At 37.7% G+C, this 27959-nt stretch overlaps 1 protein-coding gene across 2 annotated transcripts; it reads right to left on the bottom strand.

The window, feature by feature from the left end:
- LOC126259841 (uncharacterized) lies at window positions 1-27959 on the bottom strand. Of its 2 annotated transcripts, none has more exons than XM_049956897.1 (6): window positions 27809-27959; window positions 27506-27648; window positions 2261-2445; window positions 1888-2048; window positions 680-1795; window positions 1-325 (listed from the first exon to the last, which is right to left on the bottom strand). In XM_049956897.1, coding segments are annotated over exons 1-6 (1683 nt in total). In that variant the 5' UTR covers window positions 27811-27959; the 3' UTR covers window positions 1-249. The 2 variants fall into 2 exon arrangements, with proteins under 2 accessions (XP_049812854.1, XP_049812855.1); XM_049956898.1 differs by having other exon boundaries at window positions 1-320.

Raw genomic sequence — 27959 nt, 5'->3', positions numbered from 1 at the left:
ACTAAAAAATGATTTCAAATATTTCAATGGATGTATGATTTCTGGATAATTCATACTAATATGTAATTTATGATCTAACTGAAAATGATATTTCTTTGGCTTAGGAAAAGAATGATATGTTCACATTCCATAATCACAGAGAAGGGTATGTAACTTCCTTGACAAATCTTTAACATTTATCTCACAGTCACTCTTTTGGTAACGACTAGTACAAACAACAAATTAATAATTGCAAGACTCACCACTGCATCAGTTAGGATCAATAAACTCTATCAAACGGCAATGGTCGAAATTGTTGTGAAGTGATATCATGTCCAATTCTGAACTGAAACAATGCAAGATTAAATTGGCGTATGTTATATGTTTATTTTATCTTTACACTCATTAAGTCAAAATAAATAAATATACAAAGTCTAATGCTATTTCCTGAAGATCCAACTGAAAGAGAATGAAACCAATAAAATAACTGTAACAGTATGTTGCTTATTGTAAATTCTCCACTCTACTCTTATTTTTTAAAAACTTACTTAGAAAAATAGGAAGTAGTTTACAGAATATTTCTACAGCACTTATATAAATTACGTAGTTATTAAAATTTAATATGAAACACTTGCTTTTCTAGAACTACATTATATTCATAAACTAGCACAGATGAAAACAGAGTGATAGTATACATTACCTGATGCAAGTGAGATCCTGCTTGTATCGAATTAGTCTCTTTTTCAGTTTCACAAATGAATAAAAGTATGCCTCAAGTTGAACATCCAATTTTTCGCAGAGTATATAACAAAGAGATGGTGCTGCTTGTTCTCTTACAAATGGGCCACAAATACTGAGCTCTCGTAATGATTTACGACCACAATGATATAAAAACTCTATTATAACATCGGCGGTCACATTGCAGTAATCTAATTCAAGACGACGTAAGTTTGGATACGCAGAAGAATTTGCAAATGCGTTATTGAATAACTCAATATTAAAAAGAGGTGAGCCAGAGAGAGAAAGTTCTTCCAAATCTTGATTTGACAGCAGCCATTCCAAATATTCTGATGGAAAATCACTGTCTCCAGAATTAGAGCCAAATAGAAGTCTGCGAAGCCCAGGAAATGGCTTTGAAAGAGTCAAATCTTCAGGGATAATAAATGATTCTTCAAAATAAGAGTTGTAGTATAAACCTAAGCTTACTAAATTAGGGCAGAGGTGTTCAATCAGCTGCATATCAACAGAAACAATTCCCTCCATTGTGAAAGCATACAGGTTTCTGCCACGAGCTTCTAAGATTGGCACAATACTACAAGCAAACAGATTTATAGCAGCTGAAGCAGGGTCATCCCACCCTTTGTGTGTACTGTCACCACAGCACTGGACATCTAGCTCTGTCAAATATTGAAGTTTCGCTAAAGGTGCGAGTGAGTCAGCTGGAGCACTAGCATCAACTTCAACACGGACTCTTTCTATAGCTGGACAAGATGAAACAACTACAGCTAACATTCCAGGATTATCCTTCTTTGATATCTCAAACTCAATGTCTCTCAACTGATATGACATCATAGTAGAAGACAAGAGACTCGACTCTACACGTACCAACCAAGTTCGAGAGGAATGCATTTTATAGAGCCCACGCACTACCTCTGGATGATGTAAGCTACGCAGCTGAGGGTTGTGTTTTAAAACAAGACATATGCCTGATGCTGTAACCTCTGTGTCCCTTATGTCGAGCTCTGTGAGAGTATTTATATGCTTCAGATGCCCCAATGCTTTGTCATTGAGGACACATGATCGTAATCCAAGAAACCTGAAATTCAGGGAAAATGTGTTACTGTTAATATATATTATTTTATAACTGATATTGCATTAAAACACAATAAACATGAGAAGGAACTATACCTGAGATTTGGGCAATGACTCCGGATATACTTCAGTGTGGTGCTGTTAATATGTGCCATTGTCACAAAGTTAAGTGAAACAACCGTTTTCAAACAAGGTGCTATTGTTTTGAGACATGGGAGAGCTTCATATACATTCTTGATGTCAAGGTACTTCAGGTTCTGCAACAAAATTTAAAATGGTTATGATTTATTGAAATTAGACAGAACTCAGTAAATAGTGACATGTGAGAATAACAAGCCCAAAAAATTAAATATAGCATTTAATATACATTGATACGTTACATTTGACTACACTAAAACATAAGCAGATAACAATCACTTCCAGAAATATTACAATCCAAAATATACACACATTATTACAGTTTACTCACCCTACATGTTGCAGCAATATGGAGGAGGCTTGCCTTCTCTGTGTAATCTGTTATTGCAAGTCTACTGATGTGTTCAGTTATAAACAGTCTCCACTTTTCCTGATGCTCCAGCCAGAAGTTATACCTGTCAGGTAAACTATGAATGCGCACATAAGTGTCCAGCAGTTCTTGCTCCAATGATGCAGCTACAAGACAAAGGAGGAAAATAATCTAACAAATGTAATACTGCAGCACAAATGTAATATCACAAATCATTAATTACATTCATCTGGAATTTTTTTAAGCTCAGTGCCTCTGCTTGCATAAATTATGATTAAGAGGATGCACCTTCTAGTGAAATATAGGCTTTCATCTTTATTTTTTTTTAAATAAAAAGAAAGCTAGAAGGGGGTGTAATGGATCTGGGAGATGTTATTTTTTTACTGTATTTGTCGATACCAAATTGTAAATTTTTTTATACTTTTTGTCAGAATTTATTGTAATTTGCCTTATTATATGTTAATTTACTTATGTTTTTGAGAGTGAAAGCATATTTATTACTATTAGTACATGTATCTAAGAATAGCAAAGAGACTGATTACAAGTGGAAGCTTGTGTGTTGTGTAAAATATCTTGAACGCTGGAGTCGTCTTTGACTATAGCCAGTCGGCAGCTAACTCTTGGTGCGTGTTGACGGAAGAACAATGTGAAGGTCGCCATCATAAATAATTTTGAATTATGTTACTATTTTTTTTTGTATTAACCATAAAAAAAGAAACTACATTTGAAGAAATGGTATTTGAAACACCAAAATGAGGCAAACACTTTGAACCACGTCTTTTCTGCAGCCGACAAAGATGCATTGTGGAATCATACTTAGACAACTGAAGCCAAGACTAATATCGCCTTGCAAACGTCTAACGGAAAAGGTACTGTCACGAAATATGGCAAATTTAAGTAAATAAAAAAATAGTGACCATATTTTCAACTTGTGTCTTAGCCGGGATACAATATTTCAGGGGTCACTTTTATTCATATTAATTACATGCCTCTATGAACATCTGACAATGTAGCACATTCTAACAAAACTGTTGAATTTGCCAATAAGAACTCTTGGAATCATAACAACAACAAAAATCTTTCTGGACCAGACATTTCACTAGAAGTCTGTTTAGTACTGGTAGGTAAACTGTATGACCTTCTTACTCTAATCTTACAAAATTTGACCCTTTTTGTTTTTACTTTTGGAATCCATATTTAGGGCTTAATTTTACTTGCTGAGCTCACTGACTGGGTGAACCCAACCACCAGCTTAAATGCGGTAGAAGCTGACATCAGTGGAATTTCTACATTTCACAAACAATAGTCACACCAATACAGAATCAATTTAATGACAAAAATGTTTGTGTTAAATTTTAATGAATGACCAATGACCACCTCCTGTCATGCTGTGTATACGTCATTGCAGGGAATTCATTTTATAACAAGTAAAAATTTACAACAACAATGAATAAAAGCTATTAAACATGCATGTGCAAAACAGCGTCACTCATTACTATTCTTACTGCTTGTGTCTTGTCAATTCATCTATGCTTTGAGAGGAAAGTTTAATCTCCTCTTACAATCTCAGTGTAGAAACCAGCTGATAAAGATCACAATTTTAAAAGATCTTTTAGAATAGCAGAAATTATAATGTTTGTGCAACGTGTACATCTGTCAGTTGATTGTGGTCATCTTTATGCTGCTTCAACCTCCCTTATTTTTGGTTAATCATTTTATCTGAAATTTATTTCAATTTAACATCTACTAGCCGTCCTCTGATTTGTCTCCACTTCTAAACAGCACCATATCCTCCTCCTTCCCATCTGAATAGTTTCAGTTTCCCAGTCCTAACATCTCCTTTCCTCCATATTTGTCAACTTTCTCACTGTTAGTTCAATTATTACTTGCCTCCAGTAATAGAAGTCATAACCAAAAAAATGTTTTTCACATCTTTGCACGTTATATCTGAAGTAGGACTGTGGCCAAAAGTTTAGCAACCCTTCAATAATCTATAGTCAGACACTTAATTACATTATATTATGTATTTTCATCATTCCACTATGAAATATACTTGACAGTTCAGTTGTAGAGATTGCCAGTGAATGTTCTCCTTGTACACTGTGGGCTTTCTTGGTTAATTATTTTATATGGAATGGTTGGATGGGAGACCGAGGGTTAAGTTCAGCACCCCAACTGGAAACTTTTTTCTTTCACAGTGGTCAATGGCATCTTCATTTTGCAAATTGAGAGAGTTATGTATAAGTATATCTGTAAAGTTCAGTCAACTGTAATGGGTGTGTACGGATTGTAGAGTCATGTTGGCACCGTATCATGTTGAAAGAAAGAAGAGGATGACATCAAATACTAGTACATAGAAAACTCCTCTTCAATAGTACCGAGACTAAGAGCAATGCCAAGCTTAGCATCTCCTTACAATGGACAGATCACCACCAACAGTGTCACATGCCTTCCTTCCGTGAGAGACTTTGGAGATGTTGAGAATATAACCCAGGACATTGGCACTGAGTATGGTAATCCTTAACTGTACACCATGACCCTCCCCTCCCCTCCCCTCGCCAATAATAGGGATGAACATTATTTACTGCCAGTACTCAAACCAGTAACTTCTGAGTTGAGCTCCACTACACAAATGAGTATTAGAGCCTTCAGCTATGTGAACAGGCCCAATGTGTTGCAGTGATGTAACAGGCAACTGAATTCCTGATAAATTTCATAATGATAATAGAGGAAGAACAGGGATCAGTGAGGAAAAGATGTAAAGCAATTTGCAAAGCAGATTGATTTATCTTAAGATGGACAAATCTGTTCTGAAATGAAATATAGTTCAGGCTTCAATTAGCAATGAGATATGCCACTTGGCAAATACTGATGAACTCCGCAATATCAAAACCAAGACAATGACAACAACATTCCTGTCTGGGTAACACTTTAGTGTCACCATCTTAGATTTGTTGAAAATTTCTCTGGTTCCTAACTGGGTGGCGAAGTTAAATACCATTGTGTCTCAATGAGAATCATATTCATCATCTTCTGCTGAAGTGTCAAGATCCTGCAGATGTTGCCATATTTATAAACGAGGGGCACCCCTGCTCTTGAGTGTGAGTGCCAGAGAGCTGCACACAGCTTGCAGATTGATAGCCCTCATCATTAACGAGATTACTTCAATTGATTCCTTTATTATTCTGTCCTAATAACCAATGGTTTGGCACAACAACATAGTTTTATCAAAATCAAACAAATGTTTCATTTAGGCTGTGCTCTGCTACCACTGATTTCTCTTTGTGTCTCAGACATATACATCTAATACGTACTTAGCAGTTTCTTAGAAATCATTAATAATAATCAGTTCCATAGGGAAGAATTCCTTCAGTTCCAATTGCACTGTTACTTCATTATTGAATTAAATCACAATGAAGATGGATTATATATTGATACAACTTAGAAGTTTATAGTGCTTCACTTCTGCAAAGACTATTAGGACAGAGAACTTAAAATTTGTGCGTGTTTTAGCACTTCTGATGCTCTCTGAACAGAATGAAAGTTCTGTTATTGTTATAATTAGTTTGATGTGGATGGTGTCATCCCCATCCTCCAAGACAGAATCAACAGAGAGGCTGATTGCTCTTTACACGAAGTAGTTCAAAGCAGGTAAGAAACAAGGAGCTAATCACTTGAAGATGCATGGCAAGAAATTCGGTGAAGAATTCCAACAGCACAAAATATTTTGAAATATATTGTGCATTCATGTCACTGCAAGTAAAGGAAGTGGTCCACAGCTGAAACTGGAGTGGACTATTAGCAAATGGAAACAGCTGTCAGTTAATATGTAGTGCAGCTCTTGCAGCTTTGTGCTAGAGAGAGAGAGAGAGAGAGAGAGAGAATACCGCACAAGTGTGAATAGGTGCTCTAAGAGTTCTGTACAAACTTAATTATGTTTATTAAGGAGGAGGATGATGATAATAGCAACAATAATAATAATAATAATAATTTTGTGTGGCTCAGTGGCATGGTACAAGTCTTTCAGTTAGACACTATTTTGGTGACTTGTATTTCCCTAACTTACCCAGGGGAAACGAAGACTGAAAAATCTAAGGCATGACCAAAATTCAGTTCCTCAACCTCTCGGTTTCCAGGTACACGCTTTACTGTTAGACAACCAAGGCTGACATGCAAATACACAGATGAGCCAAAACATTGTGTGAGCCAAAACATTGTCACCACCTGCTTAATAGCTTGTTTGTCTGTCTTTGGAATGAAATACATCACTGATTCTGCATATCAGGGATCTGACAGTTTGTTGGTAGGTCAGTGTAGGTATGTTGCATTAGGTGTCTACACAAGATGTCTACACACAGGTCATGTAATTCGTGTTAATAATGGGCCGCTGATTTGTGTATGTGGTAACGGCATTTTACAGCAACCCAGATGTGTTTCACAGGATTTACATCAGGTGAATTTTGTCACCAAGACATCAACATCGTGAGTTCACTATAATGCTCCTCAAACCACTGCAGCATGGTTCTGGCTCTGGGGCACACACAGTTGTACTGGTGAAAGATGACCTCGCCGTTGGGGGAGAAATCACGCATGAAGGGATGCAGGTGGTTCGCAGCTGTCTGTGTGTCTTGAATTACTACCACAGTACCTATGCAAGTGCATGAGAATGTCTCCCATAGCATAATACTGGTCCTACAAGCATGCGTCTGTGGCACACTGCACATTCTGAGCCACTGTTCACCTCAATGACAGCATTTGTAGGGACAACCACATAGTGTAGCAAAAATGTGATTTACCAGAACACCCAACATGTTTTGATTGATCAATGGTTGAATCCCGATGGTCCCGTGCCCACTGCAATCGAAATTGTTGATGTCTTTGGGTCAAAATATGAACACACAGCAGTGGTCTGCTGCAGAGCTCAATTTTCAACAATGTGCGGGGGGCGGGGGGGGGGGGGGGAGGAGAAAATCATGGGAAATTTGTCATAATGTCTTTATTTCTTAATATTTTTATCACCTTCGAATTATTCTTCATTGACCACAACACGCTTCTTCAAATGATCTTTCCATTGTCCAAAACAGTTTTTAAATTCACTTATCAGGATGTTCTTTATGCCTTCCAGCAATATCTGTTTTACCTCATCCACAGTCGCAAAACGTTTTCCTTTCAAGTCCTTTTCGAGTCTGGGGAACAAAAAGAAATCACAGTAGACTAGATCCGATGAGTAGGGGAGAGGGGTTGGGGGGGTTGGGGGGGGGGTGGACAATGGGTGCCATGTAGTTTTTGGTCAAAAACTGCTTTATGGAGAGGCAGTGTGGGCCAGCACATGGTGATGAGAACCATTTGCCTGTGTGCCAAAGATCTGCCCTTTTCTTCTGGATACTCTCCCTCACACTTTTCAAAACCTCCAAGTAGAATACCTGGTTGACAGTTTGACCCAGGGGAACAAACTCTGCGTGCACAACATCTCTGCAATCAAAGAAACAAATGAGCATTGTCTTGATGTTTGACTTCGCTTGGTGAGGTTTTTTGGGAGGTCATTTGTCTTCCACTGCTTTGATTGCTGCTTTGTTTCGGGGTTGTATCTGCAGCACCACGATCCATCACCACTAATCAGCTTGGAAATAATTCAGGGTCTCCTTTGAGCTGATTTTGAAGCTCAAAGCATGACTGAAGTCTATACTCCCTTTGCTCCTCTGTGAGAAGGCGAGGAGGTGAGGGACAAATTTGACTGCACCCCTTCTCATGTGCAAATCTTCAGATAAAATCCTCTGAATTGAACTGCATGATATTCCAGACATCTCACAGAGCTGATTAATGGTTCGGCAACGGTCTTCATGAACGAGGACATTGATTTTATCAACATTTTCATCACTTGATGTTCAGTGGCGCCCTGAACGGGGTTGGTCTTAAACTGACATTTCTCCATTTTCAAAACATGAAAACCACTCGTAGAGGCTGGTTTTGCTTAGTACAGCATCCCCATAAGCAATCTTAAGCATTACAGTAGTTTCCGCGGCCAATTTCTACAACAGGAAACAAAATGTTCGCTGAAATGGAAAAGTTATTTTACCAAAAAAACTCTCACAGACAAGCCAATGCACTCATAGCAACACAACTTTGCACATTGTCTCAGGTGGTGTGACGGTAAAAAGACACCTGGTCGAACACTGGGTTCTGCCACTCCCCCCCCCCCCCCCTCCACATCAGCACAATTCCTGTTACTTTTCGGTCTCCCCCCCCTCGTATGACAAACGGTACACACTAGCAATGTGCTCTTTTGGCAGAGATACCACAGATCGCCATTTATCCTACTTTGTACAGCAGACAAGCCTCCAAACCCCATGTTCGTGAAGAGTAGTTCCAATGCGCTAACTCTTTCTGTACATGCTCACAGTAGCATGTGAACATTTCGACCAGCTTTACTGTTTTTGAGATATATTCATATGCTCTGCATAATAATAATTTGACCTTTGTCAAAGTCACTTATCAAAATGGATTTCCCTATTTGCAGCCCATATCTTCGCTAGGGTGATCCCCCGTCATTCTCTCCTCCATTTACATACTTTTGTTACTGTGTCACATGCCCACAACACCACTAGGCTGCATCAAGCATCGTGGTGGGCAGTGATAGATTTTGATTAGTGAGTTTGAGATTATCTAAATATGTGATGTAAATGGCTGTATCTTTTGATCGCATGGACTCAGAAGCTTAAATTTTTTACTCTGCCAAGGCACTGTAGACCTTCGTATTTGACATAAATTTCAAGTTAATACATAAAAGATGTCTGAACAGAACAGATGGACAACAAAGTGACCCTATAAGGGTTCCATTTTTACTGACTGAGGTAAAAAGATTCAAAAATTTATTTAAAAGTGCACATCATATATGTTTCAACTGATAACATTGCTCAGCTAATTAGTCTTTGCTCTTCTTTACAAAGTGTAGAATACAGATTTGACTGATGGCTTTAAGGGATCAAACTGCTAGATCACTGGTCCCTCTAATCCACGAAAATCAAACTAATAAAATTATTCTAAAAGGGATGATATGGGTAGCCAAATCAACCCTTAGCATGTTCATTAAAAAAAAAAAAAAAAAAAAAAAAAAAGTGAAGTACTGCAGGCTGGGGAGAAATATTCAAACTGAAAGCAGCTGAAGACTTTGTACAATTTACTTTCATATCATTTCTGGCAGCTACATGTGTGCATCTCTGTTAACATAAACACCCATTCATGTATGTTGCTCACACATAATTTCTTCACGAAGGAAGCTATTCAGATCATGAAGGAGAAAACAAAGGGAATACAAGCCAATTGTGTAAGGAAGCACTGTGTTTGGTTCACTGATGACACTGTGATAGCTGCAACTCTGACAACAAAATGAGTAGAATCTGCATCTACATCTACAGCCATACTCCGCAAGCCACCTCACGGTGTGTGGCGGAGGGTACCTTGAGTACCTCTATCGGTTCTCTCTTTGATTCCAGTCTCGTATTGTTCGTGGAAAGGAGGATTGTCAGTATGCTTCTGTATGGGCTCTAATCTCTCTGATTTTATCCTCATGGTCTCTTCGCGAGATATACGTAGGAGGGAGCAATATACTGCTTGACTCTTCAGTGAAGGTATGTTCTCGAAACTTTAACAAAAGCCAGTACAGAGCTTTTGAGCGTCTCTCCTGCAGAGTCTTCCACTGGAGTTTATCTATCACCTCCGTAACACTTTCGCGATTACTAAATGATCCTGTAATGAAGTGCGCTGCTCTCCGTTGGATCTTCTCTATCTCTTCTATCAACCCTATCTGGTACAGATTCCACACTGCCGAGCAGTATTCAAGCAGTGGGCGAACAAGCGTACTGTAACCTACTTCCTTTGTTTTCGGATTGCATTTCCTTAGGATTCTTCCAATAAATCTCAGTCTGGCATCTGCTTTACCAACGATCAACTTTATATGATCATTCCATTTTAAATCACTCCTAATGCGTACTCCCAGATAATTTATGCAATTAACTGCTTACAGTTGCTGGCCTGCTATTTTGTAGCTAAATGATAAGGGATCTATCTTTCTATGTATTTGCAGCACATTACACTTGTCTACATTGAGATTCAATTGCCATTCCCTGCACCATGCGTCAATTCGCTGCAGATCCTCCTGCATTTCAGTACAATTTTCCATTGTTACAACATCTCAATACACCACAGCATCATCTGCAAAAACCCTCAGTGAACTTCCGATGTCATCCACAAGGTCATTTATGTATATTGTGAATAGCAACGGTCCTATGACACTCCCCTGTGGCACACCTGAAATCACTCTTACTTCGGAAGACTTCTCTCCATTGAGAATGACATGCTGCATTCTGTTATCTAGGAACTCTTCAATCCAATCACATAATTGGTCTGATAGTCAATACGTTCTTACTTTGTTCATTAAACAACTGTGGGGAACTGTATCGAACACCTTGCTGAAGTCAAGAAACACGGCATCTACCTGTGAACCCGTGTCTATGGCCCTCCGAGTCTTGTGGACGAATAGTGTGAGCTGGGTTTCACACGGCCATCTTTTTCGAAACCCATGCTGATTCCCACAGAGTAGATTTCTAGCCTCCATGAAAGTCATTATACACGAACATAATGTGTGTTCCAAAATTCTACAACTGATCGACATTAGAGATATAGGTCTATAGTTCTGCACATCTGTTCGACATCCCTTCTTGAAAACGGGGATGACCTGTGCCCTTTTCCAATCCTTTGGAACGCTACACACTTCTATAGACCTACGGTACACCGCTACAAGAAGGGGGGGGGGGGGGGGGGGGGAAGTTCCTTCGCGTACTCTGTGTAAAATCGAACTGGTATCCCATCAGGTACAGCGGCCTTTCCTCTTATGAGCGATTTTAATTGTTTCTCTATCCCTCTGTCATCTATTTTGATATCTACCATTTTGTCATCTGTGCGACAATCTAGAGAAGGAACTACAGTGCAGTCTTCCTCTGTGAAACAGCTTTGGAAAAAGACATTTAGTATTTCGGCCTTTAGTCTGTCATCCTCTGTTTCAGTACCATTTCGGTCACAGAGTGTCTGGACATTTTGTTTTGACATAAGACCAAAATTTCTTAGGATTTTCTGCCAAGTCAGTACATAGAACTTTACTTTCGAATTCACTGAATGCCTCTCGCATAGCCCTCCTCACACTACATTTCGCTCCGCGTAATTTTTGTTTGTCTGCAAGGCTTTGGCTATGTTTATGTTTGCTGTGAAGTTCCCTTTGCTTCCGCAGCAGTTTGCTAACTCGGTTGTTGTACCACGGTGGCTCTTTTCCATCTCTTATGATCTTGCTTGGCACATACTCATCTAACGCATATTGTACGATGGTTTTGAACTTTGTCCACTGATCCTCAACACTATCTGTACTTGAGACAAAACTTTTGTGTTGAGCCATCAGGTACTCTGTAATCTGCTTTTTGTCACTTTTGCTAAACAGAAAAATCTTCCTACCTTTTTTAATATTTCTATTTACGGCTGAAATCATCGATGCAGTAACCGCTTCATGATCGCTGATTCCCTGTTCCGCGTTAACTGTTTCAAATAGTTCGGGTCTGTTTGTCACCAGAAGGTCTAATATGTTATCGCCATGAGTCGGTTCTCTGTTTAACTGCTCAAGGTAGTTTTCAGATAAAGCACTTAAAAAAATTTCACTGGATTCTTTGTCCCTGCCACCCGTTATGAACGTTTGAATGCCACATGTGCTATCAGATACCCTTAAAATATGGGAATTAGAAGTGAACAAATGGTAAGCAAAAGTAATGGTGGGGCAAAGAAAAATTTAGGAGAAGTTAAAGCTAACATAAAAAATGATTGCACCAGAAGTGATTCAGAAATAATCAGGGGAAACAATTTTGTTGTCTTTGCACTATAGTCCAGAGGACAAAGTATGCTTAATGGGAGTAAAAAGTAGTATTGGATTGGTAAAACATGCATTTATGTCTAAGAAAAACATTTTAACTAGAAAATATATGAACACAGATAGAAAATCCATTGCAAAATGATTTTTGTGGAGCACACTGCTCTACAGAAGTGAAAATTGGGCTCGGTAAATTGGAAAGGAATCAACTTGAATCTTCTGCTTCTGAAATGTGGATAAGGTGGACAATGAGAAAAACAAATGGTACATGAAGGAAAACGAAACCCATCTTATGGGAAGTAAATGAAGAGAGCAGATTATTAAAGGAAATGAAGAGAGACAAATGAAATGTACTGGAAATGTCATCACACAACACTCTCATCATAAATATTCTTGAAGGGAAAGTTCTGAGAAAGAAAGGAAGAGGATGGGCAAGGGCATGGGCAACCCTTGGTGACCCATGGGCCTGATTCACATACTTACTCGAGCTTGAGGGCCGTCTCGTCACATAACACATTAACAATGCTCTTTGCACATGAAATCAAAACATAATGTCCATGACAATATTTATGGAGTAATGATATAAATAGCACTACCCATTTCTCAACATGGCATGCTAACAAATTATGCCTCAACACCTGTATTTTTGACAGTACATTCGCTTTTGTTCACCCCAACTTTCTTTACTTACGACATTTTTACAATAGCCTTCTCAAAAATTTCCGTTGCAAAATTCTGAAATACCTCACTCTCTCCCTCACAAATTCCTTCTGTGGGCAAGATTGAAGTCAATCGTGGGCCAGATCTGGCCCATGGGCCACTGGTTGTCCATCCGTGCCCTAGGACGAATTATTTGGAATTCATGAATAAGATGAGAGGTTGTGATAATGAAACGGAACTGAAATGAACAGCCAACTGTAGAACAGAATGGTTGCACTAACAAGATGTCAACCTTCAGATGTGTATGGAAGCTTTTTCACTTATGGTTTATCTCTTATGATTTTCCAGGACACAATGTTTGTGGTATACTGCCCTTATTTAATGCAGTTCCATGATTCAAATCATATTTTTAGGAAATCTCAGTTCAGTTTGCTGGCAATTATTTAATTTTTTTTATCAAATTAGCCACGTGAGGTATGTGTTTGTTTCTGTGTGTTTCTAGTTCTGTTATGCAATTTGATGGTGACTACGTTATAAAAACATGGATATAGGAAATCTTAAAATGAGCAAAAAACCACCCTGGTAAGGCATTCTTTTGTATCTACGTCTTTCTCTGACCCCGGACTTGTTCAACGATACATGTGTCTAAAATCTAAACATACACTGAAAACTATACAGTCAAAAGAGAGGCTGGTTGCTCTTTACAACCAGTTGGTTGCACAAGAAAAGAATCACTGAACCAATCACTTGGAAGTATTCATTGAGAAATATTTTGAAATATCTTGTGAATTCATTATCACCTAAAGAAAATAGTCCACAGCTGAAATTGGGGATGGACAACTGGCACGCCCAAGAACACTGAACACTTCTTAACAAACTTTGTAGGTATTTGCCACAACCACACCAATAATTTTTAATCCCTGCTGCATGGACTTTAACTATCCATGTTCTGTACATATGCTTCAACAGATCTCTTCGTACAGACAGTTGCTTGAAAATCATCCCATACATGTGTTTGAGGAATGGACAAGACTATGCACTAAGCTATATGTTACACAGTGAGGAATAGCAGATGAACACACACACACACACACACACACACACACACACTCTGAAAGCAAGACTTGTTCTAAAAATATTTGATGCTATTTTAACTTGTGATGTGTATTTTCACTCTTGTACGGTTTTCTGACATCTGTAAATCAAATTCAAATTAACAGGCAATGCCTGTATGTTGTTGTGATCTTTAGTCTGAAGACTGGTCTACATGCACTCCTGTCAACCAGTCCCGTCTTTTAGTAAAGTTGTGCCATAAATTTCTTTCTTCCCCAAATATGATTCAGTGTGTGCTCATTAGTTACTCCATTTACCCATATAACCTTAAGCATTCTCTTGTAGCACCATGTTTCAAGCCATGTTTCAGTTCTGCACAAGGCTACACTCAAGACAAGTATCTTCAGAAGATTTATAATATACGTCAACACTTCCTTCTTCTTCTTTTATTTTTAGAAAGGCCTTGGTCATCATCAGTTATTTTGTTGACCAAGTAGCACAACCCACCTACTACTTCCTAGTCTACTACCTTCAGCATTACCTGATTCAATTAGACTATATTACAATGCCCTTGTTTTACTTTTGTTGATGCTCATCTTATAACCTCTTTTCTAGGCACTATCCTTTTCATGCAACCAATTTTCTGAGTCCTTTTCTGTCTCTAAAAAAACTTATGATACCAACAAACCTCAAAAATTTTACTGCTTCTTCCTGAACTTTTGATTCCCTCTCAAAATTTCTTCTAGGGTTGGTTTCTGTTTACTTTTTCAACAACACTCATTTTTGTTGAGCACAAATTATTTACAACTACATCACAGAAAGCAATAGGTCCTGTCTCTTCTGGAAGCATGGTAAACAAAATGGATGACTTCTGGTGGTGAATTATTCATTGTCAATACAGTGCTCTGGAAGTTTGTTGAACAACTCACACATCAGTGCTGGAGAACATAATTTATTAAAATAGTTCTGTGGCAGTCACAACTGTCAGCACATACCTTCTTTGGAATTAGAATTATTACATTCTTCTTCAATTGTGAGGGTATTTTGCCCTGTCCCATACATACTGCACAACACATGGAATAGTTTTGTCACAGCTGGCTCTCCCAAATATCTCAATAATTATAACGTATTGTCATCTACACTAAGGGCATTGTTTCTCTGAATGTTCAGTCAAATTCTTCTCGCGAATGTTCAGTCAAATTCTTCTCGCAGTATCCTATCTCCAAACTCTTCATCTATGTCCTCTTCTCTTTCTGTAATACTGTCTACAAATTAATTTCCCTTGTAGAGCCCCGCCATATATTCCTTACACCTTTCAGTTCCCCTTCTTTGCTTAGTACTGGTTTGCTGTCTGAGCTCTTGGTATTCATACCGCAGCTCTGTCCTCCAAATGTCTCTTTAATCTTCCTGTATGTGGCACCTATGATTCCCCAAGGTAAGCATGCTTCTGCATCCCTGCATTTCTTATCTACCCATTGTTGTTCTGACAGTTTGCATGTTCTGTCAATCTCACATTTTAAATGTCGGTGTTCCTTTTCGCTTGCTTCATTTGCTGCAGTTTTGGTTTCTTCTTTCGAAAATTAGATCAAGTGTCTCATGTGTTATCCAATGATTTTAACTGGAAGTTTGTCTTTCCACGTAATACCTTGCAAGGCTCTCCATTTGTCTACTATTGTGTTTTATACCCTTTTTTCAGTCAATTGTTGCCTAATTTTTCAGAAAGTTCAGAGCTGGTGAATAATTTAAAAAGGACACACTGCCGCGCAACACCTTCACTCAATAACATTTGGGCTATATACAGTACCCAATTGATAGTGAACGTCGGCTGCTGAAACTGAAATAACTCTAATTACTTCTCACATTTCACTTTTTTTATTTATTTTTTATTACAGTGCTTATGTTTTAAGATTATAACAAGTGAACACATGGAAAAAAATTACCACACAATTATATATTTGTTTCATTCTAATTAACAGTTGCAGCCATCACAGTAACTGACATTGCGTACCTTTTGTAACTGGAGACAAGACAATAAAGGGCCAAAATTTAAAGACGATATATTGCCTGCCATTTATCTAAACTGTATGTAGTCGTAGGGGTTCCACTTTGCCAAAAAGTGGCTCATGGTGTTAAACCAAAGAGAAGCCATAACTCATCAGACAATATTACAACTAGAGATTTTTTGTTGCTGAGAGAAGTGTTTTTTCAGGAGGCCTCACATATACTACAGTCTGTAGTACCCTTATTAAAATCTTTTGATCCATGTGTGCTTACAATCATTACAATATTTTAAATGTCCTCTTCCCCTCCCCACAGATTCCATTAACATTTGGTGATTTCTGAAGCATACTTTAAGTGATGAAGGAAGTCCAGTGGCAATTGATAGGTCACTGCAGCAAAGGAGTGTGCCTGGCTGAGCTGGACACTATACAACACAACTCAAATTTTGCCCTAAAACTGCCCATGTTCATCTCTTAACTAAAATAAGAGGAAAGTCCTCATTTAAAGCTATATTTTATCTCTTATCAAACTATATAATGAATTCTGTTCAATGTTGTGTATAGTTAAAAGGAGGGGGAGAGGGGGCGGGATGGAGATTAGGGGTGGTGAGGTGATTTGAGAAGTTCTGTGTAAATTCTAGAACCACTCAGCTTTCTACCATCTCCAACACACAATATTCTAGATACGAGTTTGGGATGGTAAAATTCCACCTAGTGCATGTCACATGTTTGTGTGTGCAGGTTTAAAATCAGCCACGGGAAGGAAACAGATGCGGCAGTCGAACAGCACCGACAAGTACCTGTTGGCCAATCCACAGAGGTTTTAATGTGTATGTAAGAAAGAACCATGGAGTTTTTATGCTGCTTTGTGCTTATTGTGTGTCATTGACTATTTTTATTCGAAACAAGAACAGTTGAAAAAGTACTCTTGTAGAATCTTGACTCAGCCTTGGTAGAGCCAAGACGTATTTTCTGACTCATTTTAAGAAAGTCATGGTAGTCAAGCCAACTTTCTTTTAACTATAACTCATTTTATTTCTAATGTTCAACAGTATGAGACACTTACAGAAAGTTGCATATGTATGTAGAAAGTGTGAATTATGTTCCGCATGAAAATCAAATACATTGTTAACTGACAAGAAGGAAAGCTTGTATGTCTACTCATTTTATACGTAGAAAGAGGTTTAAAAGTTGCTGTGCCTAGCGCTATTCAACGGAGATGAAGATAAGAGATTTTCCAGCAGCCGACTATCCTGTAAAGAAGAGGGGCTGCAAAATTCCAAATAAGTCACCTCATAAAGAAGTGGAAGGTGATTTGAGGAAATAAACCAGTATAACCCACACCCACACTTAAAAGTCACCAGAACATTAGAGTGGAGCAGCAGTGGCTCTCACCAGAATTTGAAGCAATGCATAAATGGTGAAGAGGCTCTACATGGAGAAGACTATGTTGTACAGTTTGCGAAATAAATGCATTTTATGTAAAATGTTATGCATGACAATCAATTGAAACCTACTTAAAGAATGCATTCTGTCTCAAAACTTGCAAATCCAAATTGATTATGAATGTTGGTCAAAGCCAAGACAAGTTTTAAAGCTTTGTTTGACGGACAATACCAACATTTAAAAAAACCACTTCCGAGTAGCAATCCCTTGTATTGATCTCAAGTGACACTGTTTCCTGAAGATTTATAAAACTTCAATCAAAGTGAGACAGTGAGTGATGTATTCTGCAGATGAATGCAGGATGAAGTACACTTTGTATGCTTCAGGAGCTGGGTTTTGATGGAAAACAATAGTTCACATGGTTTTACACAGTGATTGTGAATCAAGTTGTTTGTGGCCTAATCATATGACAGTAAAGAAATATTTTGACATAGGCCTAAATTGATTACAATACACACCGACAAGTGTACATAATTTTGCTTGGGTCATACACAGGCTACATAAAACTAAAGCAGACTGTCAAATCCCTATGTCTTGCTCTTAAAATGCTGCAGAGCTGTGGCGAACTGTACTCTGAGTTTTGTAGCCAAGGAGGAACTTCAGTAACAATATGTGAAATAAATTTAAAAAATACACAAGCTTTTCTGGACCACATAGCTATTCGAGAACATTATTCCACGAAGTAGAATAATAGGCCTTCACATGGTAAAAGCCACTGCCAGTGCAGAAAGCTATAGCACCTCCAGAAGGGTGTTATTACCAATGGTAGAGAGAGGCACCAAAAATGGTTTAAGAATATTACCAGATCCAAGTATTGCATCACAAGCTGTATTTCATATTTATTCATCATGTGCATGATACAGCTACTGATAATTGTACAATAATAAGATTTTGCATTAAAAATTACACATTACATTTAGATTTTACATTAAAAATAATTATTTATATTTTGAATACCAGTATAGTTTCTTTCTAACTCATAAACATAACTGTTAATAGGTTCAGTAGACATCTCTCAAAATAACTATGCTGTCGATCTCTATCAGAGGTAGTTTGTTGTACAACTTCAAGCCAGTATATTTGCTACTATATTGGTACTTACATAATCTAAGTTATTCTAAATCTATATTACTCCTATTTCTTGTTCCACAAAAGTGGGTGGCACTTCTGTTTGTTAAAAGAGCCTGGCTGCTTTTCAATGAGGCATGGCAAGCTTTAATACATAGGGAAGGTGCAGTTAGTATTTTTAGTTCTGGTTGGAATGAATCTCAGTCTGTAATGCCTGTTATTTTTATCACTGCTCTTTTGCTTTTGCGACATAAACAATGTTTTACCACCATAATAGTTGTCCCATACAATATTTGTATTTGTTAAGTGAGATTGTAAGAAAGCACAATATTCAGACAGAAGCTGTTCTTCACTAACAAAGGCTTTTAATTTGCACAATAAGAAAATCATTTGTGATTGTTTATGCACAATTTCTCTGGGTCTGCATTCCATTTCAATTATGGGTCCAAATTGATTCCTAGTAGTCTGAGAGATTCACACTCATTTACTTTTTCAGTCAGTTTATACAAAAAATTAGTATTTATAGAGACAGTTTAGGTGAAAAAGTATTAAGTTTCAGTTTTGCTTTTATTTTTATGTCACCATAGTGCAGACTTGTCACTGTATCCCTTTTCACTTTACATATATTGGGGTTAGTTATTGTTGTGGATTGGCAAGACAGCCAATCCACTAGGAGGAAGCCGAAAGGCACGCGTTTAAGCTCACGCAGGCTGGCGTGAGGTCTGGAACAGGACACGGAAATGAGAATAGCCAAAAACGTACGTAGGTTCTGAAATACTTAAGTTTAATCCATAATTGGTGAACATCGCTCTTGACGGTACATGTTTTACAGCATCAATAGTGACTGGTAATGGCGCCTTGCTAGGTCGTAGCAAATGACGTAGCTGAAGGCTATGCTAACTATCGTCTCGACAAATGAGAGCGTAATTTGTCAGTGAACCATCGCTAGCAAAGTCGGCTGTACAACTGGGGTGAGTGCTAGGAAATCTCTCTAGACCTGCCGTGTGGCGGCGCTCGGTCTGCAGTCACTGATAGTGGCGACACGCGGGTCCGACATATACTAACGGACCGCGGCCGATTTAAAGGCTACCACCTAGCAAGTGTGGTGTCTGGTGGTGACACCACAGTTATTACTAGGGTTGTGTCATCAGCATACATTACCACCATAGTAACTGGTACAGAATTCGATCTACAATTATTTACTGTGACAACTCATTTCCTGTCTAAAATACCATTTGATTAATGAGAGTTGGTCCTCCTTGAAGTCATGATTTTCAAATTTAAATATTAGGCTACCATGTGATACAGTGTCAAATTCTTTACTCAGATCAAGTAGCACAACATGGGCAAATGAACAGCTTTTGAAACATCAGAGAAAATCTGTAACTACAGACTTCACAGCTTCAATAGTACATTGTCTTACAGTCATAGAACAAAGAGATTAGATTATTATTCTCAAAGTAGTTACTTGGTTGCTCTTTCACACAGTGTTCTGTGACTATACATATTATGAGAATAATAAACTGGGACAAGAACTGTGGATTTCATGTTATCAGGGACTTTTCTAACTTTAAACATGCAGTTTGTAAGTTAAGTCAGGAGCCACCATAAGTTAATATCATTATGTTTTTGAATAAGTCTGACAAACCCAAAAGATATCCTCACTATGTGAGTCATCAAGTTTGCATAAAATTCAGTATACAATGTGGCAACTAACAACAGTCCACTTGAAATAACTTACAAGTTATTTTTATCTATTTCCAGTGTAGCAGGTTTTTCATGACCTGTGCAGTTCATCAAGAAGTTATGTAATACTTCAGGTGAGATTTGTGTCACTTGTGTGGTTCTTTGTCTCCTTGCTATGCTGTCCACTACCTTCATTTGTCTTTAGAACAACACTCATCAGTAACAGGGAACAAAAGGCGTCACCAGTTGCGCTGGAGAATGTGGGATGGACACTTCAACATTCCAATTGACTGTATTTTTAATATGATATGCTGATTCATGAACATTGTTCCAATTTCCTAACATATCTGTACAGCATCCAGAGCAGCTTAATGCCCCCCTGGCAGAGAGAGTCTGTTCTCTGTACCAACCTAAGAAAACATTTCTTCTGACAACTAGAGAATGCACCACAGCAGCATAGCCTAAGAAGTTAGATAGTCTTCAGCTTTGTAAGTCACGTATTATCTTCACACAAAATAAATTTTATTGCCTGTTATTTGGCATTAGTATGGATGTCAAGATGTGTTAATGAATCACATCAGTTATATGTTTATTGTCACCAGCTTTTTTCCCCCTGGGACTGATCACTGTCCTACCATTGTTATTGTTTGTGCCAACAAGAAATGTTATTGTATCTTGTAGATATTCATTATAATAGACCATATAGGTGCTAAAACAAGCATACAAACCTCAGGCACACATGACCGCCAACTCCAGCAGCTTGGACACCCATGATTGCCAACACCTGCTTGAGTTGGTGGCCATGTGCACATGAGGTGTGCTTACTTGTGTGAATGAATGGTATTTCTCTTCCTTTTTCTGACAAAAGCTGTAGCCAAAATCTAATTTGTGACTTAACTGTGCCTGTCTGCAACTTAATGTGTCATTTTTATGGCAAGTAGCAATCCTTTTCCTACATTGTTGATATTCCATCCTGGAATTTATATTGTTTCATATAGGTATTAACATACTTCATGACTAAGAAAAATGATTTCTCTAAATTATTAACATAGATGCCTGCTACCAAGTTGGACAAGCCAGGCCATCTTTCAGTTTATGAATTTTGTTATTAAAATTAGAATAACTATGCAACTGTATCAGTATTGTGTAATAACTGCATAAGTAGTTTGTGTACCTGCATTTATTGCCCACAACTGTGCAAGAGCTACTTCTTCACTCATTTCAACACAAAGAAACTGACACCACCATTTACAAATGACAACACAACACTATTAGGTAACACTATTGTTTCATTGCTAATGTTTGCAGTAGAAAGTACGATAACACTGGCATTCCAAAGGCTTTCAATTTCTACCAATTCAAAATACAGCAGCCAAGCACTGGGAACCCTTTTTTTCTATCCTTGGACCAGAAGGAACAATTTTAGTTATGTATTTTGAGTTGTAATTGAAATAGTAGTACTATGGAATTAACACGGATATATTCACATTGGTAAGTGCCCTTTTCTTTAACCAGGGACTTTGATATGTGGTCAAATTCTAATTCAGTATTTAATTATTTAAAAGCCATGGTTAAATTAGTATGGTGTTTTTCAAACATTATGATCAAGTAGTTACCTGTATCAGCTTTGACAGCTTATCAGTTTGAATTTCTAGTCACAAAGTTTAAAATAATGCATTTTAAAGAGATATTCATATTCAACTATTTTTGTGGAGATTGTTATATTTTATGTGATTCACTGTGATACTGTGTAAGCTAATTCATTTACTTAAAATAATGTTTCAATTTCTACCATTACTAGTTTTTAGCAGTCAATGTATCAACTGTTGAAGAAAGAGTTGACCTTGTTTACGTAACTGGTAATTAGACTGCCATATTACTTTCTCATAAAACTACAAAAAACCATATTTACTGCTAATGCTTACTTGCAAGAGGCAAATTTCAGCACTGCCAATGACATTTTGGAGGGGGGGGGGGGGGATTGAGACTGTCATGGGGGTGGGGGGAGATGTTTTCGCCTCATGAAGGTATGGACTCGGTATCCATCCCATCTCTCTGTAAGTCTATAGCTTTCTCAAGTGAATTTTTGTTTTGATACAGCGAAAATTACTTTCTCAGACCTTCAAGCTTCTTATTGCCTCTGAATGATACCCTTTTTAAAGATCAATATACTGCAAGATCAGGCAGATGGGTAATTTCCATTAATGAACAATTGCACATGAGAATCTGAAATCAATTAACTAAATATACTGGTGCTACAATACATTTGGTTTAGATTTAATAATAAAATCAGATCAGCCAACGGAAGCATGCAATTCCACCAGTCTGCTTTAAGGGGACACAGTCGCAAACAGGCTAAAAAAATCGAATTTTTTTAAATCTTAATCTATGCTCCAATTATTTGGCTACAAAATGCCGTTTGTTTCATACAAATCTGATTATTAGATTTGGAGTTATTAATTTGTTCATGAAGCATGGTAACTAGCGCCACGTCCATTTTTGCTGTGTCTTGTGTAGTAGTCAGCATTGACTATAGTACAACAATCATTTATGTTCCACGGATATAAATACTCTTTATTTGGGTTGCAAGAGAGAATTGTTATTCTAATGTTTGCCAGCCTGTCTGCATTGTCGACTATCGTTTGTCAGTTTCTTCATCTTAGTTGTTTACATTTTGGCGATACAAATGTAATGATTTTGTGAAACGGTATAACACAATGAGTAGAATAAGGAAGTTTGGATATAAGCCTAAGTTTCGTGGAAATAAATATGTAAAAATAAACCACGAAACTGCTAGTTTTGAACAGAGGGCAGAAAATAATATTGAAAGTGAAGTCAGTGTGAGTTTCAGTGCTTCAAGCAAGAAGCTTCTAGGTGCTGCCGGTTTTCCAAGTGCCTCTCAAATGCATGACAATGCAATATGTGGTGTGGACAATGTTTCTGTTGTTACTGACACAAACATTCTGATCTCCATGAGGTTATCACGTGAACTTATCGAAAAACACACAAATTGTAAAAACTGTGGTGGAAATATTACTTTGCACGAAGATGTGGTGAAAACCAAGGGAATTGTTTGTAATTCAGTTTTGACATGTTTGGAATGTAGCTGTACTGCCAATACAATGTCATCCCACGTAACAAGAAGCAGATTGTATGAAAACAATATAAGATTAGTGTATGCACTTAGATCTATTGGAAAATGGCGAAGTGCAGGTGCTGTTCTTTGTGCAGTGATGAACATTCCTCCACCTCCAAGAAAGTTTGATGTTTACAACAAGACTATTGGTGCAGTCGTAGTTGAGGTAAGTGAATCTACAATGTTGAAAGCAGCCAAAGAAGCAGTTCAGTTGAATGATACGAAATCTGACCCAAGGCAAATTTCTGCTGGTTTTGATGGCAGTTGGCAGAAATGTGGGCATACATCCCTAAACGGCATTGTGTCAGCAACTTCTTTCGATACTGGGAATGTTCTGGATATTGAAATAATTACTTAGTTCTGTGACATCTGCAGCAAAAATCCCACTATACAACGTCTGTGGAAAAAGGACTATGATGGTACTAGTGGAGTCATGGAAGTGGCTGGTGTTGCTAACATTTTCAAAAGGTCTATCTTGGGGACGGGGACAGTAAGGCTTATCAGAAAGTGGTAGAAGATAAACCTTATGGGCCTAGAGTCAAAATTAATAAACTGGAATGTATAGGACATGTACAGAAAAGAATGGGATCACGACTTCTAAAGATATGTAAGGAAAAAATGTTAGGTGGTAAAGGGGGGCCTGACAAAGGCTGAAATAGACAGGATCCAGACTTATTATGGTATGACCATTAGAAATAACTGCAACAATGTAGAAGCAATGAGGAGAGCCATCTGGGCTATATTCTTTCATAAAATTTCAACAGATGAGGAACCACAACATAACCTTTGCCCATGGCGACCTGACAGCTGGTGCAAATTCAACAACCCAGCTACATCTTCCAGCTACAAGCACAAACATTCAATTCCCGAAAAAATCGTGCTAGCTGTGAAACCCATTTTCAGAGATCTTAGCCAACAGGTGCTCTTGAAAAAGTGTCTCCATGGAAAAACTCAAAACCCAAATGAAAGTTTGAATTCTGTCATCTGGACAAGTCTACCAAAAACTGTTTTCGTTAAAAAAGAAAAACTAAAATTTGGTGCTCATGATGCAGTGATGTGCTTCAATGCTGATGTGTCAAAGAAGACTGATGTATTAAGACTCTTGGCAACAAAGGATGGTATCAATACTGAAAGGGGACTGAAAAAGATTGACATGGACCGTATCTGTTATGCTGATATTTCTGCAGGAAATGCTACCAAGGAGGCCAGAATATCAAAGAAAAGAAGATAAAGATCAAGAAGCTGAGCCACAGTATAGCCCTGGAATGTTTTAAAAGTGTGTCTGTATGACATTGTACATTACTTTCTTGCACGTAAAACTTTAATACCATTTTTCTCAAAACTACAATTTTTGACCTTCTGGTACACTTTTCTCAGAAACTATGACTGCTACAGACATCAGACCCACAGTATCTCTTGTTAATACAACGATGATTAATTAGATAAAAAAATAGACCAGTAGTGATGAAAAGAACAGATTTACAAGCTCCAAGGTGTTTTTAGAGAAGTTTTAATTTTTTGTCTTATAGAACAAAAAAAGATTACTCATGAAATATATAAAATACATTAATCATTTTTTGTGTGATTTGAGAATGGTGCTTCAGCTGTACACTGTAAAAGTTTCAGGACTTTATCTCCATTAGTTACTTCAGAAAGTGTACCTGACGTTTGCTCGTTTTAGCATTGATTCCTTATGGGAGTTCCCTCGCGACTGTGTCCCCTTAACCTGTGACGTAATACTGGTGTGGTGTGCGACATAACTAAGGCATGGAGTTTATGAGTTGGTTGCGTTTGTAGATGTTATATTGTTTTATCTGCCTTGTGGTGGTGGATGTGGACATACTGAGTTTAACATGTGGTATAGGGTTTATTTGAGTTTTGGCTGTCATCGCGCTAACTTGGTTTTGAGTTTAGGTACTTGTTGCGGTAGCTTGGGTTGTGGAAGTGTTTTCAGTGAGTTACTAAGGTTTTTTGTTTATGTGTTAAGCGTTTTTGTTAGGTTTGATTAGTTTGGTGTTTGTTGTGCGGAAAGAAGTCTGATTACTTTTATTGATTTTTTGTTAGGTATGGTTAGGACAGTGAAGTTCCCAAGTGTTTCATTACAATCTGAGATGGGTGACGATATTATGTCTGACACAGTCTTATTGCTGAATATGTTATGTCACATTTGTGGCAACAACATGCGGTTGACGAGAGTTCCAATGACTCGGACCAAGGACATGAATATGTGGCGTTGTCAGTGTGTGTGTGTGTGTGTGTGTGTGTGTGTGTGTGTGTGTGTGTGTGAGCTCGCGTGTGTATCCTAGGTTGTATTGCCGGATGCTTTTGTTGGTAAGTAATTTTTGTTTGATTTTATTTTCTAGCAATTGTGATGGTAGGTTGGTTGTGTTTTAACCGATGTAATGATTATGGGATATTTCGGTTTTTGAGTTGTTGGTTCCACTTTTCCGAGTTGTAGATGCTGATTTTTTGGTGTCGATAGCTATGGTTGAGCTATATAGCTCAAGGGAAATGTCTGATTCATGTGGTTTAATTAGTGTAGCGGAATGTTGTAATTTAAATTTTTTTATGTTATTTGTTTTTCTTGTTGTACGTTTAGCTTGTCCCCGCCCAATTTTCCATGGATATCCTGTTTAGTTTCACCTTATTTTTGGTGTAGATGTTATTGTGGCGTTTTTATTTTTGTCCACGTTTGTTGGCGTGTGTGTGTGTGTGTGTGTGTGTAGTTCTATAATTGTCGTCATTTGGTGCATGTTGAAGCTGCCGTACTGATGATGCTATGGGTCAAAGACAGGTGGAATCTGAAGCTTCTGCAATCCTAGCATAAAGACGATTGTTTATTGGCAGGTGCTTAGTTGGGCAGTTAGCAATATTTGGACTATATAAACCATTTAAAGCAAATATCAATAATGAGGTCCTCGCACTCCACAGATTTATGCCTTACCAGCCTACACTTTCTGTAACTAACAGGGGTATTATTAATATTCATTTTACTTGTTAATACTTACCTGCAATGCAACAAAATTTCAGTACTGCCAATGACATTTTGGGATGGAGGGGAATGTCAGGGAGAGAGGGAGGAGGTAGTTTTTGCCTCCCGAAACCGAAACTTAAATAAAATCAAAACTGAAGCCATGTAATACTCTGTACGTGGTTGTATCTTATCATGATGGAATCCACTTATCTGACAACAGAGTACCGAGTATTTTGAGAGATTTAGACATTGCTTTTGCTTCCGATTTTTGTGTCCAATATAAAGACAATATTGTATCACTTGATATGGCAGTAATGCAATTGTCCACAACAACTTGTTGCACTCTGGCACACACAAACTTTAGGCTTAACTACTACTCAATTTTTTTACGACAGTCCAATCTTCTGCTCTCACATTTGCTGGCTTGGCCAACTACGTACCAAAGTGTGACATTCCAACCTAATTAAGACTTTGAGCTGCACTACAGATCAGTCTGTCGCCACAACCAGGATTTCAGGGGTGTGAGCTCCAACATGTAACTTTAGCTTTAAATTCTGATATAAGAACAATTTCTTGAGGAATTTATTGTAAAATATACAAAATAATAGAAGGATAACCTCACAAAATTACACCAAGTCTGCATAATAATAATAATAATTTGTTTCTTTTTCCCTTTATTGTACATAGAGCTCCCCATACTGCATTCATCCTAATCAAGGTTACTCTTTCAAAGACAACATACTGATTTAAAAATTCGTTAGTCAATAGAAACTCTTAACATGCATACTGCTGGATTAAAGTAGTTCTACATGTGTGGATTTATAAAATTTGAACAATAGTTCAGAATAAAATAAATTTCCTGCTTTTAATCCTCCCACATTAATTAAATTGTCATTACATGGCGTCTTTTTCCATGAATATTCTATAAAATAAGTCAGCTACTTTTTCTGAATACAACACAGCCTCCGAGGAAAACTTCATTGTTTAACAAATTGCACGAGTAAATTATAGAATTGGCAAGTTTTACAGTCTACATACTCATTCGGCGCCATATTTAACTCAAAATATAAATTTCTGTCATTTAGTTTACTACCAGTAGAATCGCTTAAGTGTGAAACATTTCTATTGTTACCAGGACTTTAAACCATTTACAGCGGGTACGATGTGTTCACCGTGCATATTTACGCTACAACGTACGAGTATTGGTAGGCAATTTTTCGCATATTTACGCTACAACGTATAACGAGACTTAAGAGACAATTTTTTCAGTACTTACGCAAGACGCTAAATGGGCTGTATTTATTCCCATTTTTGTCAAGGTCCTTCTTCAGTTTCAACCAAAAGTTGACATTACACACAATGCTATTCAGACATATGTTATAAAGGTTCTGAACTCTGTACGTGGGCATTTTGATACTCCTGCAAGAGTTGAAACAACTTTTATTGAACATATATCGCTAATAAATGGTACTATTTTCAAAAACATGAATTGAGCCTCCCACTCTACACAGGTCACGCTAACAAAAGCTAACAAACGCCGACAAAATACTTTTCCAGGACAATATATACATTTACGTACATTTACTTATATTACCAGAACTGATACTCTTCTCATGGGCAGGTAAAGCACTCTCAAACTTAAATAAACTCCATTTTAATAACACTACACTGCTATACGTCGTATTTGAATATCGATTTGTTTACAACCTACATCTTCACCCACACGCCAA

Source organism: Schistocerca nitens, chromosome 5 (genome assembly GCF_023898315.1).
Source record: "Schistocerca nitens isolate TAMUIC-IGC-003100 chromosome 5, iqSchNite1.1, whole genome shotgun sequence".
Classification (NCBI taxonomy): Eukaryota; Metazoa; Arthropoda; class Insecta; order Orthoptera; family Acrididae; genus Schistocerca; species Schistocerca nitens.
This window is presented reverse-complemented; position numbering and strand designations above follow the sequence as displayed.

Excerpts from the sequence above, each read along its gene's own strand:
- LOC126259841 (XM_049956897.1), bottom strand. Across the intron at positions 2,446-27,505 it reads CAGCCCATTTAGCGTCTTGC|CTGCATCATTGGAGCAAGAA; the intron begins GTAAGTACTGAA and ends TTTGTCTTGTAG. Across the intron at positions 2,049-2,260 it reads ATATTGCTGCAACATGTAGG|AACCTGAAGTACCTTGACAT; the intron begins GTGAGTAAACTG and ends ATTTTGTTGCAG.